This window comes from Amphiura filiformis, chromosome 12 (genome assembly GCF_039555335.1).
Source record: "Amphiura filiformis chromosome 12, Afil_fr2py, whole genome shotgun sequence".
Classification (NCBI taxonomy): domain Eukaryota; kingdom Metazoa; phylum Echinodermata; class Ophiuroidea; order Amphilepidida; family Amphiuridae; genus Amphiura; species Amphiura filiformis.
Window position 1 is genome coordinate 65767824 of NC_092639.1, and position 19426 is coordinate 65787249.

At 38.7% G+C, this 19426-nt stretch overlaps 1 protein-coding gene across 2 annotated transcripts; it reads right to left on the reverse strand.

The window, feature by feature from the left end:
• Nucleotides 1-1644: 1644 nt before the first annotated feature.
• Nucleotides 1645-17366, reverse strand: LOC140166585 (uncharacterized). 2 transcript variants are annotated; one of them, XM_072190082.1, is made up of 5 exons: nt 17264-17366; nt 12073-12312; nt 4836-5130; nt 3267-3676; nt 1645-2450 (listed from the first exon to the last, which is right to left on the reverse strand). In XM_072190082.1, the coding sequence occupies exons 1-3, from the start codon at nt 17336-17338 to the stop codon at nt 5107-5109; spliced, it is 339 nt and encodes a 112-aa protein (XP_072046183.1). In that variant the 5' UTR covers nt 17339-17366; the 3' UTR covers nt 1645-2450; nt 3267-3676; nt 4836-5106. The 2 variants fall into 2 exon arrangements, 1 of the variants encoding a protein (XP_072046183.1); XR_011860889.1 differs by lacking the exons at nt 12073-12312; nt 17264-17366 and having other exon boundaries at nt 1646-2450; nt 4716-4853.
• Between the last annotated feature and the right edge of the window lie 2060 nt (nt 17367-19426).

The following is a 19426-nucleotide window of genomic DNA, read 5'->3' on the forward strand; positions in this document are numbered from 1 at the left end:
CCCCAGACATTCAACATAACATATTATCGATTGTATACGTCATCATACATTTGCTGGAACAAATATTATTGGAAATAGAGTAGATTAAATAACGAAGACATATCGAATATCACTACGTTAAATACTCGGAGTCTTTAGCGGCCTTAATTAGCTTAATTCTTGGAGAATAAAGGGGCAGGAAGTGAGAAGACATACGTGGTGACTGAAGGATGAATTTAATGCTAAATAGAAATAAAACTAGATGGCACAGCAACTGTGTTTGACCAAACACGAATATCTATGCCCGTGACCACACCTAACCCCTTTTCCCTATTCACAAACGAAAACTTGGAGAGCACCATGTGAAAGCTTTCATTTGATATACATGTAATGCTCATAACACTAGACTGCCAAACTCTCTTTAATACCCTACCAAGCCTTCACTCTCTTTTATACCCCATCAGACCATCACTCTCTCTAAAACACCACCAGACTTGACCACACACTCTCTCTCTAATACCCCACCAGACCCTCATTCTCTCTTATACTCCACCAGACCATCACGCTCTCTAAAACAGTCCAGACTGGACCACACTCTCTCTAATACCACCAGACCCTCACTCTCTCTTATACTCCACCAGACACTCACTCGCTCTAAAACATCATCAGGCTGACCCATACTCTCTTTAATTCCCCACCAAGCTTTCACTCTCTCTCTTATACTCCACTATACGCTCACTCTCTCTAAAACACCACCAGACTGGACCACACTCTCTCTGATACCCCACCAGACCCTCACTCTCTCTTATATTCCACCACACCATCACTCTCTCTAAAACACCACCAGACTGGACCACACTCTCTCTAATACCCCACCAGACCCTCACTCTCTTTTACTCCACAAGACACTCACTCGCTCTAAAACATCATCAGGCTGACCCATACTCTCTTTAATACCCCACCAAGACTTCACTCTCTCTTATAGTCCACTATACACTCACTCTCTCTAAAACACCACCAGACTGGTCCACACTCTCTCTACTACCCTACCAAGCCTTCACTCTCTCTTATACCCCATGAGACCATCAATCTCTGTAAAACACCACCAGACTGGACCACACTCGCTCTAATACCCTACCAAGCCTTCACTCTCTCCTATACCCCATCAGACCCTCACTCTCTCTAAAACACCACCAGACTGGACCACACTCTCTCTAAATGCGATTCAGATCTTTATCATTGCAAACACAGGTAGCTAACAAAATACTACCTAATGCACTACACTGTGTTAATAGGTCGTACCTATTTCGCTTTTTAACGCCTTTAGACTTTGATCTCTGGGGATGCGGCTAATATAGAATACATCTAGGGTCATGGGCCATCATTGTACAAAGTATGATCCCTGAGGGCGCTATAGTTTTTAAGCTAGATTCGTTTGGAATTTTACACATATTGCTCACTGTAGCCCATGACCTTTGACCTCTGGGATCGATGTTACTGCAGAAAATATCTAAGGGTCATGGGCCATCATTGTACCAAGCATGAACCCTGCGGGCGCTATAGTTCTTGAGCTGAAGCGGTTTTAAACATTCACACATATTGCTCCCTGTAGCCTGTGAACTATGACCTCTGGGGTCGTGACTACCATAAGTTACTTAAATATACTATAAATTCATGATAACTCCACAGACAATTATGTTCACATCAAATTTCAGGAAAACATTTATTAAAACCTATGTATAAGATTGATGATTTGCAATCTTGTATACAAATCTTATTTTTATTTATTTATTCTGGGTGAATAAATGTGAAATGGTGTTTGTCCCTGGTGGTCAGTCTAGACTGTAAAGACAGCCAGGCATTACCTTGATCAGAACAGCCTGCCAGGTCTTTGTCATCCACTGAATCTGCCCTGAATTCAAATACAGTAATGGAGATAGTGGATAATTTTGTATCTGTTAATATTTACTTCCTGGAATTGAAACAAACTGTAACCTTTGGGCATCAGTATTGGACAGGAGATTAGATAATGCACCACTGCATGATACTTTAACATATGGTGATTGATTCTCCTTCATAACATCCTTTAAAAAAACACAAAACAAAAGAGTTTTTATTTGCTTCTATGAAGCAAAGAAAATAAAAAACAATATTTCCTAAATGTTCATTCCAAATATATGTAACAGTAATTCTGATATCATAAATAATTTAGGATATAACTTCACTGTTTTTACAGGATGGTTTGACTCTACGCAAACATTAAAATGTAGATGAACGCTTCAAAAGTCAGTTATCAATATATCAGTCTTAATGCAATGAAGTCAAATTGTATGTTGTTACAGGTGTCCTCAGGTGTAATTTGTAGACTAGCTAAATATGTGCTTCCATTGGAAATACATGCAAATTATGCCTGTTTCAAAGTTTCTGATGTCAGCAGTGAGAGTGGAATGAGGTCTCTCTTGCAATGTTGCCTGTGGCAAAAAAGGTAAATAGAGAAAAGAAATTTAGTCATGTTTTAGTGAAATATGCAATATACTGTACAAGTGGTTATTTTTGGCGAGGGTTTTATTTTTGCTGATTTCATGAATCGAGTTGCATCCGTAAAACACCTTGTGACGTAATAATGTATTGCAAGTGTAGGGCAAAACTAGGTAATCGTGAAAATTACAACTGCAAACATATTTTACTCCAAATTCAACACTACACAAAAAATGCCACTTATACAGTAATGGCTACAGATGCAGTCAGATATAAGGGACTGTTCAATATATACACCAGAGGGGAGAGTGGGAGTTTTCATGGGGAAATATTATTTTTTGAGGGGAAAACAATTAGGGGAGTATCCAAAAAATTGCACTCCCCTGGTAAATATTCAACAGTCCCTAAAAGGATAAATATAGTAATGGGGAGCAATTTGGATCTATTTGTTTGACCATTTCAATTATTTTCAACTAACAAATAGAGCAGTTCGTAAACACAAATAATCCCCTGGGGAGTTACTTGATCTTGATGTACATGGACAGAGACATATTTATACACAGACAGAAGGAATGATTGTAACCCCCCTTATGGCTAAGGGGCTGTGCAATAATTATGAGCCCCCCCTCCTGGGTAGATAAAATTTTCTAACGGCTCGCCAAAAATTGCTTGCCCCCCCCCCCCGTTTGGCTCGCCAAAATTTCTTGCCCCCCCCCAATTTTACCCTCCCCAGGGCTCATAATTATTGCACAGCCCCTAAAACAAAGTTAGGTGGATTAAAAAAGATGGAAACTATATTATGTACTTACGTTGTGAAAAGGAAACTGGTTGAATAGGTTCAGTAATGAAGTTGGTACTCCACAGTTGAATTTGAAGCAGCACTTTAGACTTGCATGTAGTGCAACAGATATATTTGGTTTTGGTCAGTATATGATTTGTAGAGATGTAGTTGATATCACTGGTTGCAGATGTTAGGTTGGCATGAAGTTGCACTTGTTCATGTAGTCCACCTGAAATGCTGCAGTGTATCTTAAATGTATACTGACATTGATGACTGCGGGATTTGTGAATTCATACAGTTCATCATTCTGACGACAGGTGTGCCATTATGAGCTTGGAGATTTCAAGTGCTTGCATTTTGCACCATATTAGTTGATATTGAACAAATAGGTTTGATATTCTGTTCATATTCTCCATAGGCCTTCCGTCTGTTCACATTCTGTACAGAAATAAAAATTGATAATGTAAAAAAAGTTAGCATAATGTCTTATATCAAAATACACTATAGGCATTTTCTGTATTGAAATAAGCTTTATATTCTGTTTGCTTGGTACTAAGCTTTAGAGAAATGTTGTAATTGGCTTTGATGAGACAACATCTCCTTCATAGCTTCCTTCTCATGGAAATGTATTTAAATTAAAAAGAACAACAGGAGGAGACCATAGCTACATGTATAGAGGGAGTGATGCAAATTTTGGAAACTCTTTTAACTGTGTCACTATATAGAGCATTAGAAATGGCAGGTGTATGCCTAGTGCTCTATTGCAACAACTTATAAAATGCAAAAAATGATAACCTCCCCAGTCCTATTACACAGAAGGGATACCGATACAGTATTACATTATTGCAATCCGGGATTGCAATATTCCTTTATGGCTAAAGTGAGGAGGATAAAATTAATAATGAAAAGCAGATACTCACCTTCCCCAAGAATGTGTTTAGTAAGTGTATAATTCAGTGATATTCTGCTAAACATGTTTACTTCCGCCAAATATCATTAAGGTAACAAACTGTAAAATGGGCTTGATATTAAAATTTTGCTGAAGAAACTGTGATTGCTATTTTGATAACAATATTCATGAAGGTGACATATTTCTTGTACTAAGCTTTAAATTCTCATCATCTTTGGAACTGTGCTATGTTAAACTGTTTTCTTGGGTATGGCTCAGGGTTCGGCATGATTCTTGAAATTTGCTTGCCAATATAAAAGCTTCAAAACTTTTTTAACTTTGGCATTGTTGAATGCTAACAGTGTGCTTGGGTTTAGACTCAGCACTTGGCATTATAATTGTTGCAATTTGCTTGCCACTAATTAAGGTCTAAACTTTTACATTGTGGCATACTTAAGTGTATCTGGGGTCTGGCTCAACACTCAGCATAACAATTGTTTTGATTTACTTGCCACTAAGTTTAAAACTAACTTTGGGTGGGTTTGGCTCAACACTCAGCATAAACAATTGTCGAAATTTGCTTATTACCTTAATGATATGCTTGGAGATTCAAGTCTGCTATGATGGTTGCAAGCTGATGCATATTTGGTACTCGTATAACTTGGCTTGAAATGCAGATTATGGCTGGTTTGCTCTATGGTCACTTACAGTTTGATATGCTTGGAGATTCAAGTCTGCTATGATGGTTGCAAGCTGATGCATATTTGGTACTTGTACTTGTAGAACTTGGCTTGAAAGGCAGATTATGGCTGGTTTGCTCTATGGTCACTTATAGTTTGATATGCTTGGAGATTCAAGTCTGCTATGATGGTTGCAAGCTGATGCATATGTGGTACTCGTAGAACTTGGCTTGAAAGGCAGATTATGGCTGGTATTCTCTATGGTCACTTACAGTTTCAAGTGATTGTTGATGTGGTTCTCAATTCTTCAATATATCTTTGATCTGGGTAGCAAATTTGATATAAATATAAGTGACAAGTTGGCTATGCGTATAGGTAAAACATATATTAAAGGGATCATATGATACATTACATGTGATTTGGTACATTTGGTCTACATTAAAGCCAAAAATTTATCTGCTTTATACATTTATACTGCTTTCTTCTGCTTTATAAATTTTGCAATTTTCAAAATTTTACAATGTTCACAAAAAGTTAATTTTACGATTTTGGCCTGATGTATAGTCCATATTTCACAGGAATATTTCATGGTAAAACATTGCTTATTATGTTACATTTTGAAGTCGATTTTAATATTTATATCATTTTATTGATAAGATTGTTCATTATTTTCATTTTTTGTGGAGTTCTGATGTTTTTTATTCTTTTTATGAAAACTGCCTTTTCTGCTTTTCATCCTAATTCTGCTTTATTTGCCGAAATCTGCAACATTGAAAACTTCAGGCTTTGGTCTACATTAATGTGAAGAGTATAGTACATTGGTTTCAAATTTACAATTTAATAGAGAGGGAAACTGGCTCATGGTAGCTGAAATGCGAGGCTAATACCGATGCTTGATATTCTGCAGGGATTGGCTTGATGTAAACATGATCCAAAAGAGTTCCTTTAGCAGTGGTAGGAGTGGTTATTAATTGGTGATATCTCTGCAATGCTTCAATTGGTGGTTTCTTGAGAAGATCGTGATTGAAATCGCCAAGAATAACAACATAATCAACATCTAGCATCTCTATCTGGGTGCACAAGTTGTTCAGCACATTTGAAATCACAGTAATTCTTGTACTAACTGGCTTGTAGACTGTCATGATAACCATAGATGGATTGCCATTGGTTCTTATAGCAAGAATATCACATTCATCTACTTCAAGTGGTAGTGCAGTAAATGGAACACTCTCATGGACATACATTGCAGTACCTCTGCCTCTAGCTTGCTCAGGTGGTTTTGTCATGGCAACAAGTTCATATCCTGGTATTTCATAGTTAGTTTTGTCATGAACAGTACTGAGCCATGTTTCTGATAGAGCTATGACATGAGCTTTGCTAATTTCAAAGTCACTTCTGATATCATCAATGTGTTTGTCAAGACTTTGTACATTGTGATGGACAATTATGAAATGCTCTCTCTGATTGGTATGCAAAATCTGGTTAGCAACTGAAAGATCACATGGTAACATCTCGGATACGTACTGGTGAACCTTTTCATTACAGAAGATTCTCTTTGCATTGTAGTTTTTCAGATACAGACCACTGAGATGTGTGACACGACTAATTGCTACATAGGCCATACATGCTCTGGTTCCTTTCAATGAGACTACTGCTTGATCTGTCGTTTGTCCTTGAACTTTGTGCATTGTGATTGCCCAAGCTAGTTTCAATGGATATTGCTTACGTGTTCTAGTTTGATGTCCAGATTCATCTTGGATTTCAATGCTTTCTTGATGTGGTTTGATGACAACACAGTTAGCATATTCATTTGGTAGTGGACTTTTTTGCCTTGCATTTGCACCACACTTTGCATTATCAAATTGTACATAGATAGCACTTGGTTGATCGTTTGCATCATTAGGTAGGATAGATTTGACTGTGCCAGTGACTCCATTGCAAAGACCATCAGGTACATCTAGATTTGTTGTAAGCATTACTCTAGCTTCATCTGCTAAGCATAGTTGAGATTGCAGCACTGTTTTACCAATTTGTTCAGACTTGTATGGGACTTTTCTGATTTGACTTTGTCCTCCAGTTTGTTTCATATCAAGAGCAAGGATAATGACTTTTTGACTTGGTAGAGATTGTAGCATTGCTTGGTTATGACTGTCAACATCTACATTGGTTGCATAGATATGGAGAGCTTCTTTTGGTGGTATCAGATCTGTTCTGGAACCAACAGTTCGTGATATGAGCTTTTCCTCATCAGAACGATTCATAGCATCACTTTGTTTTCGTACACGTAAGCGATTGAGTAGCTGAGCAAATTCAAGATCTTCTTGCTGACGCATGATTTGTGTGAGTTCACAAATTTGGAAGTTGTCAGTCCACATATCATTCAACATGTTCAATGGATTCTCATCTGGAACACACAGTGGAGTGCTTGGATTGATCGGTGGGATTTGATAGAAATCGCCAACAGCTAGTACTGGAATATTCCCAAAGAATGAACGATCTGAAGCTCGCTTTATTTGCTGTAGTCTACCATGAATATATTGCAACTGCTTTTTGCTAACCATTGAGATTTCGTCTATGATTAATAACTGCAGGTGTTTCAACTTTGTACGCATAGTATTAAGTGACTCTTCTCTTAGTGGTTTGTAATCTTTAGTTGCATGGATACTGATATTCAGAGCAGAACAAATTGTTTCTCCTTCAACATTGAAAGCAGCTGTGCCAGTGTGTGCAACAACTAGTACTGTCTTTTCTTGTTGTGTTTCACGCAAGGTGTCAAAGATTTTTTCTGCATGATATCTGATACATCTTGTTACATGAGATTTGCCTGTGCCAGCTCCACCAGTGAGAAATATTCTGAAAGGTTCTGGATTTTCACCGTTCATTTTTTTCATACACCATTGGTGAACATACTTGAAAAGTTGTAACTGTTTATCATTGAGAGCTCTGATCATTGTTGCAACTTGGTCATCTGAAGGAACTGATCTTATAGTCTCAACTGGTGATCGATACGAGTTTTCATTGCATTTCTTGGAAGTATTTGCTTGCAGTTCAGGAATTTCAATTTCATTGAAATCATCGTCAGATTCATTGCTTAACATGATTTTGTCTTCAAGACCATCAAGACGTTCTTGTTCAGCTTGTGGTGCTAATGCAGCCCATGCATCTTCAAGATTACCATTTGCATTTTGCATTTCATTCCATGCAGTATCTATTTTGTCATTGATAGGCTCATACTGTTTCATGTTGCCTTTCACTACCACTTTAACTGATTTCACACCATTCTGTGTTCTGACATAACCAGTATGATAGTACAATGCAAAACTGGCAAAATCTTCTGGTTTGAGCTCAATGTGACGGTGTGGCAGGTACATACGTAAGATGTTCATGTAGTACTTTTCTGGATCTTTTTCAAGCTTTATCTTTGGATAGCGTATGATGGCAGGTTTGCCTACACGTTCTTTTGCATTCCCAAGATCTCTACCAAGATATTCAAGATCATAGCTCTGGCTTGTACTTCTTGAACTTTCTTCATCATCAGATTCATCAGTTGTAGCTCTGTTTACAGTTTTGGATGTAAAGCGGAACTTGGATACGAATGTTGCCAAGCACATATCACTGAATTTGGGTATATCTGGTCTGCCATAGTACTTTTCAAGCAAATTTGTCATCCATACTTGATCTGTGGGGTCTTTGTTCTGCATCAAAGATAATGGTAGTGATATTCTCTGACCATCTGGATCTGTCTGTACAAAAACTACATCTCTTGTACAATCTTTCAAGTGCATGCTACATACTCTGTATATACTCTCCATAACACTCAATTCTCGACTGTGCAGATAGACATTTCCAATTTTTCTGAGCTCTGTAACAGCATCACTATTGTCTTGTCTAGCCTCTTTCTGTGCATTTCTCAATAGATCACCTACCTGACGTTCACATTTGGTTAAATATGACATGATATATTTGATACAACTATAAGCATCAAGTACAATTTGAATGTCCATATTGCCATTCCATGCTCGGATTAAGTGGGGGTTGTAGTTATTGATCAACACTTCTGCAGGTTTTCTTTTCAGATAGATTGTGGATCGTGATGCGAGTGTTACAAGTGCCATTTCTAGGTCTGCTTGAGAAACATTTGCAGCATCAAAGATTTCAGTAACAGAAGTACTTTCTGATATTTCTGTATCTGGATCAGTTAGAGAATCATGTATTTTCTCGATAACAGTTTTAGCTTCAATTTGTGCATCTGCCTCACCTTGGTCATCAAGTACATGTAATTCATCAGGAATGTCAACATCAGTTTCATCATCATCTGAATCATCATATGTATCTAAGTTTCTAGCTATAAAAGTTCGTTCTGAAGGTGGTTTGGGAAAGTTGAAGCGACATGTTTTGCCTGTTTTGCGACACGACTTAGTATGATTCTTGCTATGCATTTGACATGATTTGACAATTTCATGGAGTTCTGGATCATCATCTTCAGATGGTAGTTCACATGTAACATATTTGTCAACAAATTCAACAATATCACAATCTGATACATCATATACATCAGGAGCATCTTCAACCCAAACTAGCATATGAATGTGTGGCCAACCTCTCTGTTGGAATTCTGTGCGATAGAAATAGTCAACAACTTTGCCAATTGGTTCAGCAGGTGATTTAATGACATCTTTGATGTACTTTTTCACTCTGTGCTCAAACATTCTAGTTGGGGTTACTGTGTTTGAATATATGTGTTCGCAATGTGTTTCCCAGTTCATGTCTTTGTGCTCTTCAGGTGTAAGTGGTGGTTTGCCTTGCTGTTCAAGAACTGCATTATCAATTTCAATCCATCTACGGTCAGCAGCACTAAACGTTAGAAACCATGTTGGAATGCCAATTTGACGAATCATTGCAAATAAATCTTTCAGTGTCGCATCCCAGTATGATGGTGTTCCTCTTATCTGTCTCAGATATCGAAATCCTGAATCTCTCTCAATCATTTGTTTGACTTGTTCTTTGTCTGCAAGCATTTCTGGCGTGATAGGTTTTCCATCAGGAGTTTTGGTATGACCTTGTCTCATGGCAATTGATATCTGGGAAGTTATCATGTTCACTTCGGTTGCATACTGAGCAAAGAAAATGTACTGTGGGTCACTAGCAAAACGACTATCAGAAGAAAAGAGTCTTGCATTGAAATATCTGCTTGGGGAAACTTTTATGTCTCTTTGTTCAGTGTTTGTATTCTTGGCATCAGGAAATTGAGCTGGGAATGCTTCTGCTTCTACATTGAGAACATTGACTGGTGTATTGCCTTCTGCAGGTGCAAGACTAAGTATAGAATCATCACAGTGATCTGCAAGATATTGTGCTAAATCAACTGGCTGCAAGAATGACATGAGTGGGGCAGATGTATTAGTAATATCATCATCATCGTCTTGGTTTGTTTCAGTGTTGTCGTCATTTGGAATTTCAGAAGGATTTGGTTCATCATCAGCATGAACTTCATGATCAGATTCAATATCAGAGTTAGCTGTTTCAGATAGTTGTTCTGAAATGCTTTCTATATCAGTATCTTGGTATTGGTCAGTGTGTTCACTAGCATTAACAGGATCAGACTTGTTAGCATTATTCTCATCATCACAAGGAGTCTGTTTTGATTTGTCTATGTTTACAGTTTCAACTAGGTCTTGTTCATTTGTCAAATTGGAACTATGAGCTGGCTCTGTTTCAATATCTTCAGGTTCTGATTCAGAACTTTGATCAACATGTTCATCAGCAACAATAGGATCATTATGAATTGCATCTAGTTGATCAGTATTTACTTCAATGTCTTTAAAAACTGGGTTTGTTTGCTTGAGGACATCAAGAGCACTTCTTATCTTGCTAGGACACACTTGTTTGTACATGACATGACCTTTGTACTTCAATGCACGTTTCAATTTCACTCGAACAATGCTATCATCAGTAGGAAGACGTGGCAATGCTTCAGCTGTACTTTGAACATCTGCTTTTACACACACGACTTGGCCATGAATACCTTTCTGACAACCTTTGTACAGAGGAACTAGTTTCATGAAAGGAATGACAGGGGCTATCAAGTGTCTTTCAAGAATGTTTAATTCTGACAGTTCTGGAGGCTGTGGGTACAGTTCTAGCTTGTTGGCTTGTGACAATGTTGGTACTTTATGGACCTTTATGTTGTTATGACATGTTTTGCAAATCCATGCAATAGTTGGCAAATTATCATAATCAGTGTCTACTGGCATAGCTGCTAAGAGACTAGGCTTACTGTACTTCAATTTCTTGAACTGAACAACTTGGTCTCGGAAGAATAATCGATTGCATATAATGCAGTTGTGTATGGGTTTCTCTTTTTGTATTTCTGTCTTGAATTTTGTGATAACTTTATTGATGTCATTTTTAGAAGATTTACGGGAAGATGTTGCCTGTTGGATTTGTCTAGCTCTTCTTTGGGGATCTTGATAGGATGCTTTCTTTCTGCTTAAAATCCGTCTTTTGTTTCTCATGTAATTCATACTTCTTTTAATCAGTAGCAAAGCTCTGTGTCTTTTATATTCCAGTTTCTTTCTCATCAATATTGACGGTTTATTTTCAAGATACCTCTTGCTTTGTTTCATCAAAAGTTCCGCCCTATTCTTTGTATAGTGGTCTCTTTTTTGGTCCAAGACGACATTTCTATTCCTTGCATAGTGTTCTGATCTTTTGTTCAAGACAACATTTCTATTCCTTACATAGTGTTCTGATTTTCGATTCAAGACATCATTTCTATTCCTTGCATAGTGGCCTCTTTTTTGGTTCAAGACGACATTTCTATTCTTTGCATAGTGTTCTGATCTTTTGTCCAAGACAACATTTCTATTCCTTACATAGTGTTCTGATTTTTGGTTCAAGACAATATTCCTATTCCTTACATAGTGTTCTGATCTTTCATTCAATACACTGTTCCTATTTCTTACATAGTGATCTCTTCTTTTGTTCAATATGTTGGGTTTATCTACAGCATAGGTAGTTTTCCTCTTAGTACATACTCTTTCTTTGTTTTCAGCATAGTACTTTCTACTTCTACCTTGAGCTTTTTTTTTGCGAGTATTATCGGACCAAAAAGAACACCCTGGCTGATCATTATCATTGCAGCTATTTGAATCATATAAAGCAGATGCAGATTGAGTCCGTGGAACGATTGCTGGATTCTGATTGCTACAAGTACTTATCACAGTTTGATTAGATTCATATTGAGATTCTGTATTTTGACTTACAATTTCATTGGCACTTTTAACTGCACTATCAGTCACAAGTGGACATGGTTCTGCACTGGTCATATGAGTTGTTTGGTGTAATGTCTCAGTGTCTGTTCCTTGGTCTGCACGTTTCTTCTCATCTGTATGTTCTTTGTTTGAGTCAAGGCATGGATTTTGGCATGGATTTTGGCATGGATTTTGGCATATACATGCCTTGTCCGGGGGATTAGGACCCCGTTCAAGGCATGTCAGAAGACCCTGTTGCATAAGCAGCAGGTGGAATGAAAGGTGGCAAAAGTAGAAATGCCAGAATAGAATACAGTAGAATGGATTAGTATAGAGGACAGGAGAGGAAGAGGGGAAGGGAAAAGAGAAGGGAAGAACAGAGAAGATGAAGAGGAGGGGATAAAGGAGAAGAGAAGAGGAGGGGAAATGAGAATGGAAGGGGAGAGAGGATATGAGCGGGAGAGGTGGAGAGAAAAGAGGAAAAAGGAAGTGAAGATGAAAGGGGAGTTAGGAAGGGAATAAAAGAGGAGGGAAGAAGAGGGAAGGATGAAGGGGGAACGGAAGAGAAGGGCGAAAAGGGGTGATAGAAGAGAAGAGAAGAGCAGTGAAGAGAGAAGAGGGGAAGGGAAGCGACAGGGGAGAGGAGAAGAGAAGAGAGTGGAAGGGAATGGGAGAAGAGAAAAGTGGAGAGGGAAAGAGAGTATAAAAGAACGGTAGACCAGAGGGGAGGGGGAACAGGAGAGGAGAGGAGAGAAGAGAAAAGAGGATATATAGGAGGGAAGGGAGGGGATTAAAAGGGAGAAGAGGGAATATAGATGAGAGGAGTCGGGACGAGAAGAGAGAAGATAAGGGAGAAGGGGAGAGAAGGTAAGAGGAGGAAAGGAGAGGGAAGGAGAGAAGAGAAGAGAAGAGAAGAAAAGAGAAAGGAAGTGGAGAGAATGGATCAGAAGAGAAGAGGATACATGTGGGGAGGGAAGGGAATAGAGGAGAGGAGAGAGGAAGAGAAAGGGGAGGGAGAAGGCAAGGGAATAAGAGGAAAGGAGATGGAAGGAAAAAGAGGAGAGGAGAGGAGAGGAGAGGAGAGGAGAGGAGAGGAGAGGAGAGGGGAGAGGAGAGGAGAGAAGAGGAAGAGGAGATGAAGAGAACAGGAAGAGAAGAGGAAGAGGAAAGAGGAGGTCATGGGTTTAGCACACCATGGAGACAGTTGGTTACACGCAGACACACATTCAGCATCGTAGGTTGGTTGGTTACAGGTAGGTTGGGTTGGGTTAAACACAGGGTTGGTTACACACAGGCACATTCAGCATCATAGGTTGGTTGGGTTGGTTACACGCAGGGTTGGTTACACACATTCAGCATCGTAGGTTGGTTGGTTACAGGTTGGTTGGATTGGTTAAACACAGGGTTGGTTACACACAGGGTTGGTTACAGGTAGGTTGGATATGTTGGGTTGGGTTAAACACAGGGTTGGTTACACACAGGCACATTCAGCATCATAGGTTGGTTGGTTACAGGTAGGTTGGGTTGGGTTAAACACAGGGTTGGTTAGACACATTCAGCATCGTAGGTTAGTTGGTTACAGGTAGGTTGGGTTGGTTAAACACAGGGTTGGTTACACACAGGCACATTCAGCATCATAGGTTGGTTGGGTTGGTTACACGCAGGGTTGGTTACACATTCAGCATCGTAGTTGGTTGGTTACAGGTTGGTTGGATTGGTTACACACAGGGTTGGTTACACACAGGGTTGGTTACAGGTAGGTTGGATATGTTGGGTTGGTTACACGCAGGGTTGGTTACACAGACACATTTAGCATCGTAGGTTGGGTTGGTTACAGGTAGGTTGGGTTGGTTACAGGTAGGTTGGGTTGGTTACACACAGGGTTGGTTACACAGACACATTTAGCATCGTAGGTTAGTTGGTTACAGGTAGGTTGGGTTGGTTAAACACAGGGTTGGTTACACACAGGCACATTCAGCATCATAGGTTGGTTGGGTTGGTTACACGCAGGGTTGGTTACACAGACACATTCAGCATCGTAGGTTGGTTGGTTACAGGTAGGTTGGGTTGGTTACACACAGGGTTGTTTAGACACATTCAGCATCGTAGGTTGGGTTGGTTACAGGTAGGTTGGGTTGGTTACACACAGGGTTGGTTAGACACATTCAGCATCGTAGGTTGGTTGGTTACAGGTAGGTTGGGTTGGTTAAACACAGGGTTGGTTACACACAGGCACATTCAGCATCATAGGTTGGTTGGGTTGGTTACACGCAGGGTTGGTTACACAGACACATTTAGCATCGTAGGTTGGTTGGTTACAGGTAGATTGGGTTGGTTACACGCAGGGTTGGTTACACAGACACATTTAGCATCGTAGGTTGGTTGGTTACAGGTAGGTTGGGTTGGTTACACGCAGGGTTGGTTACACAGACACATTCAGCATCGTAGGTTGGTTGGTTACAGGTTGGTTGGGTTGGTTACACACAGGGTTGGTTACACACAGGGTTGGTTACAGGTAGGTTGGATATGTTGGGTTGGTTACACGCAGGGTTGGTTACACAGACACATTCAGCATCGTAGGTTGGTTGGTTACAGGTAGGTTGGGTTGGGTTAAACACAGGGTTGGTTACACACAGGCACATTCAGCATCATAGGTTGGTTGGGTTGGTTACACGCAGGGTTGGTTACACACATTCAGCATCGTAGGTTGGTTGGTTACAGGTAGGTTGGGTTGGTTAAACACAGGGTTGGTTACACACAGGCACATTCAGCATCATAGGTTGGTTGGGTTGGTTACACGCAGGGTTGGTTACACAGACACATTTAGCATCGTAGGTTGGGTTGGTTACACGCAGATATACAATCAGCATGAGTAGAAGTTGTATGTTCAACATTCAGTAGATTACAAAGGCAAGTTTGGTTATATACAGATATCCAGGAGTTGAAGGTTGGCATATGAAAAAAAATAGCAAAGAGAAATTGCACATAATTAGTATCAATTGTAATTTGCTGAACACTAAGTTAAAGTTTGACTTTTCTTTTAAAAGAACTCACTTATCTCGGTACAGTGACGGATTTAAGGAAAAGGGCCCTGTCAGCAAAATAGCCAGAGGCGTGCCTGGACATTTAGTCAGGGGGAAAGGGAAACAATTGGTCAGTGATTAGTTCAGTCCAATTTTACCGAGATATCTTGCTGCATGTGCAGCGCGAAAAAATTGTTTATTTCATACTATTTCAAATTAATGATAGGTTGTTTGCAATTTCCCACTATTCACATCACTACCCAGATCAAATGTTTACCGAATGTGTGCATATTGAAACAGTAGTAAGAGCTGGATTTCTTTTAGTTGTCAGGGGGGATAATGTATTTGAGCCTATACCCGCATAATATTGTGGGCAATTACTATACATCATATGGTGAAGGAGGCTTTGGGGTAAGGGCCTAGGTGTGCCACTTACGAGCAAGCACACATAAATATGGTGATCGAAATACTGAATGAATCCCTGCAGAGTTAGAATAAGGCAGAGCATGGCTTGTTTTGGCGATGCAATGGAAGTCTATGTTTGCCTATAATTATGAGATTTTAAGAATTTTTTTTAATGTTTTATTTTATTTGCTTTGTTGATTTCATCACATTATGTATTTACTAATTTCTGACTTAACTGATTACTACAATTACCACATAAGCTTTCTGATTCTTAATTCAGAATGTAATAGACTGATCAAATCGGGATATTTCCCGTAACGATATTTACTAATTGACAGTTTACAAACACTTATTATTTTATTGATAATAGTATTACATTTTCCTGCATGGTAGTAACCAAAGATAACATCTGCTTGTGTGGTTTTAATTTTAACATTGTAGTGTTGCAAAATTATTTTGTCCACTTCGCTCCATATCTTTTATTTTTTTTGCAACCAAAAAAAAAGTGTTCAATGATTTTAAGAATTATTCCTTCATTCCAAAATAGTCATAAAACTTGATAATATATGCTCCATACACTTTTTCAACAAATAAGTTCATTTTCTTTCTTCCCTCCCCTTTTTTCAAAATAGAAAATTCTTCCCCAAAGCGATAAAAGTATACTCTTCCCTTTCAGGGTGATTATCGGATGAATAGACATCCCTGTATTGCCACCTCCCCCAGGAAATGGGCAGTGTTCGATTTACCTGGTGTAGCAGTAATGCTCCCCATTTTGGACAACCTGCTACACAAATTTAAACTTGAATAGCATTTTTTACAATGTAAACAATATACGATAATTTCATAAGAACATCACCTACATAATGTTTTTGCTCAAAATTGATACACACATTTTTCAAAGTAAATCAAACCCAGGAAATGGGTCAAGGAAGCCACTGATCACATCTATACTCCCACATTTATTCTGGTTATTGAGTAATGACAAATAGGCAATCGCAATCTGTCAAAAGAAAAGTTTTTGTTATTTCCCCCTGCCAAGGAAAATCATGCACTGGGGGAGGGGGATAAAACCCATTATAATGAGCCTTGGATCTCAAATATTGAACCCATATCTTTTCCTGTGAGTGTGGGTCAGGCAGTGGCCTGCTCCGATTCACCTGAAGCCCTTAATTCAAAAGATATTATAATTAAATAAATTATCTTAACTTTGATAATGGCTGCTCCGCTGCTGGTAATGGTACACTTGCATTTACATGTATGTACATATTGGATACTGTAAAAATGTTCATGATTTTAAAAATACACAATGCAAGTTTCTCCTATAAACTCAACTGGTTTTAATACCTTTTGTTTGATGAAACTTTTGAATTGAAATTATGCTTAAAAAGTCCTTTCTTCATAATGCAACTAATTTTATCACTCAGTGTAATGCTCAAAGTAGAGATCATTCAGCTCTTTGAATACAGTACCATTAGGTCAAAAATCTTGAATAATATGTTTGTTATCACCAAACATAAAACAGCAAGGCTAACTAAATATAAAAACTACAGTACCGTACTGTGATAAAAAAAGAGATGGAAAATAATGGAATGTGAGTAATCATGGAATCGCCCATTTCCACAGATGTTTTGGGGTCAAACGTCGGATTGAAATGTGCACTCTTTAATGTGGATTGTGGAAACATTTCATCTAAGATCTTGATTTACATTAAAATTAAGTTTTCATGTAGTCCCAAAGAGGGACTACAAAACTGAGATGAGCCCCCGGTGACTTACCTGCTGCTTCTCAGCCTTATCAGCCTCATACCTCCTCTTTCTTGCTTGCTTCTTCTTCCAGTCTTTCGATGGCATTCTGTAATTAGCAAGATATTATTAGAATTACAACTTTGCATTCCACAATATGGATGGAACTGAAAATAATATTTGCAGCAAGTTTCACAACACAATAAATTTGTTTGCTTGAGGACATCAAGAGCACTTCTTATCTTGCTAGGACACACTTGTTTGTACATGACATGACCTTTGTACTTCAATGCACGTTTCAATTTCACTCGAACAATGCTATCATCAGTAGGAAGACGTGGCAATGCTTCAGCTGTACTTTGAACATCTGCTTTTACACACACGACTTGGCCATGAATACCTTTCTGACAACCTTTGTACAGAGGAACTAGTTTCATGAAAGGAATGACAGGGGCTATCAAGTGTCTTTCAAGAATGTTTAATTCTGACAGTTCTGGAGGCTGTGGGTACAGTTCTAGCTTGTTGGCTTGTGACAATGTTGGTCTTTTATGGTCCTTTATGTTGTTATGACATGTTTTGCAAATCCATGCAATAGTTGGCAAATTATCATAATCAGTGTCTACTGGCATAGCTGCTAAGAGACTAGGCTTACTGTACTTCAATTTCTTGAACTGAACAACTTGGTCTCGGAAGAATAATCGATTGCATATAATGCAGTTGTGTATGGGTTTCTCTTTTTGTATTTCTGTCTTGAATTTTGTGATAACTTTATTGATGTCATTTTAGAAGATTTACGGGAAGATGTTGCCTGTTGGATTTGTCTAGCTCTTCTTTGGGGATCTTGATAGGATGCTTTCTTTCTGCTTAAAATCCGTCTTTTGTTTCTCATGTAATTCATACTTCTTTTAATCAGTAGCAAAGCTCTGTGTCTTTTATATTCCAGTTTCTTTCTCATCAATATTGACGGTTTATTTTCAAGATACCTCTTGCTTTGTTTCATCAAAAGTTCCGCCCTATTCTTTGTATAGTGGTCTCTTTTTTGGTCCAAGACGACATTTCTATTCCTTGCATAGTGTTCTGATCTTTTGTTCAAGACAACATTTCTATTCCTTACATAGTGTTCTGATTTTCGATTCAAGACATCATTTCTATTCCTTGCATAGTGGCCTCTTTTTTTGGTTCAAGACGACATTTCTATTCTTTGCATAGTGTTCTGATCTTTTGTCCAAGACAACATTTCTATTCCTTACATAGTGTTCTGATTTTTGGTTCAAGACAATATTCCTATTCCTTACATAGTGTTCTGATCTTTCATTCAATACACTGTTCCTATTTCTTACATAGTGATCTCTTCTTTTGTTCAATATGTTGGGTTTATCTACAGCATAGGTAGTTTTCCTCTTAGTACATACTCTTTCTTTGTTTTCAGCATAGTACTTTCTACTTCTACCTTGAGCTTTTTCTTTGCGAGTATTATCGGACCAAAAAGAACACCCTGGCTGATCATTATCATTGCAGCTATTTGAATCATATAAAGCAGATGCAGATTGAGTCCGTGGAACGATTGCTGGATTCTGATTGCTACAAGTACTTATCACAGTTTGATTAGATTCATATTGAGATTCTGTATTTTGACTTACAATTTCATTGGCACTTTTAACTGCACTATCAGTCACAAGTGGACATGGTTCTGCACTGGTCATATGAGTTGTTTGGTGTAATGTCTCAGTGTCTGTTCCTTGGTCTGCACGTTTCTTCTCATCTGTATGTTCTTTGTTTGAGTCAAGGCATGGATTTTGGCATGGATTTTGGCATGGATTTTGGCATATACATGCCTTGTCCGGGGGATTAGGACCCCGTTCAAGGCATGTCAGAAGACCCTGTTGCATAAGCAGCAGGTGGAATGAAAGGTGGCAAAAGTAGAAATGCCAGAATAGAATACAGTAGAATGGATTAGTATAGAGGACAGGAGAGGAAGAGGGAAGGGAAAGAGAAGGAAGAACAGAGAAGATGAAGAGGAGGGGATAAAGGAGAAGAGAAGAGGAGGGGAAATGAGAATGGAAGGGGAGAGAGGATATGAGCGGAGAGAGGTGGAGAGAAAAGAGGAAAAAAGGAAGTGAAGATGAAAGGGGGAGTTAGGAAGGGAATAAAAGAGGAGGGAAGAAGAGGGAAGGATGAAGGGGGAACGGAAGAGAA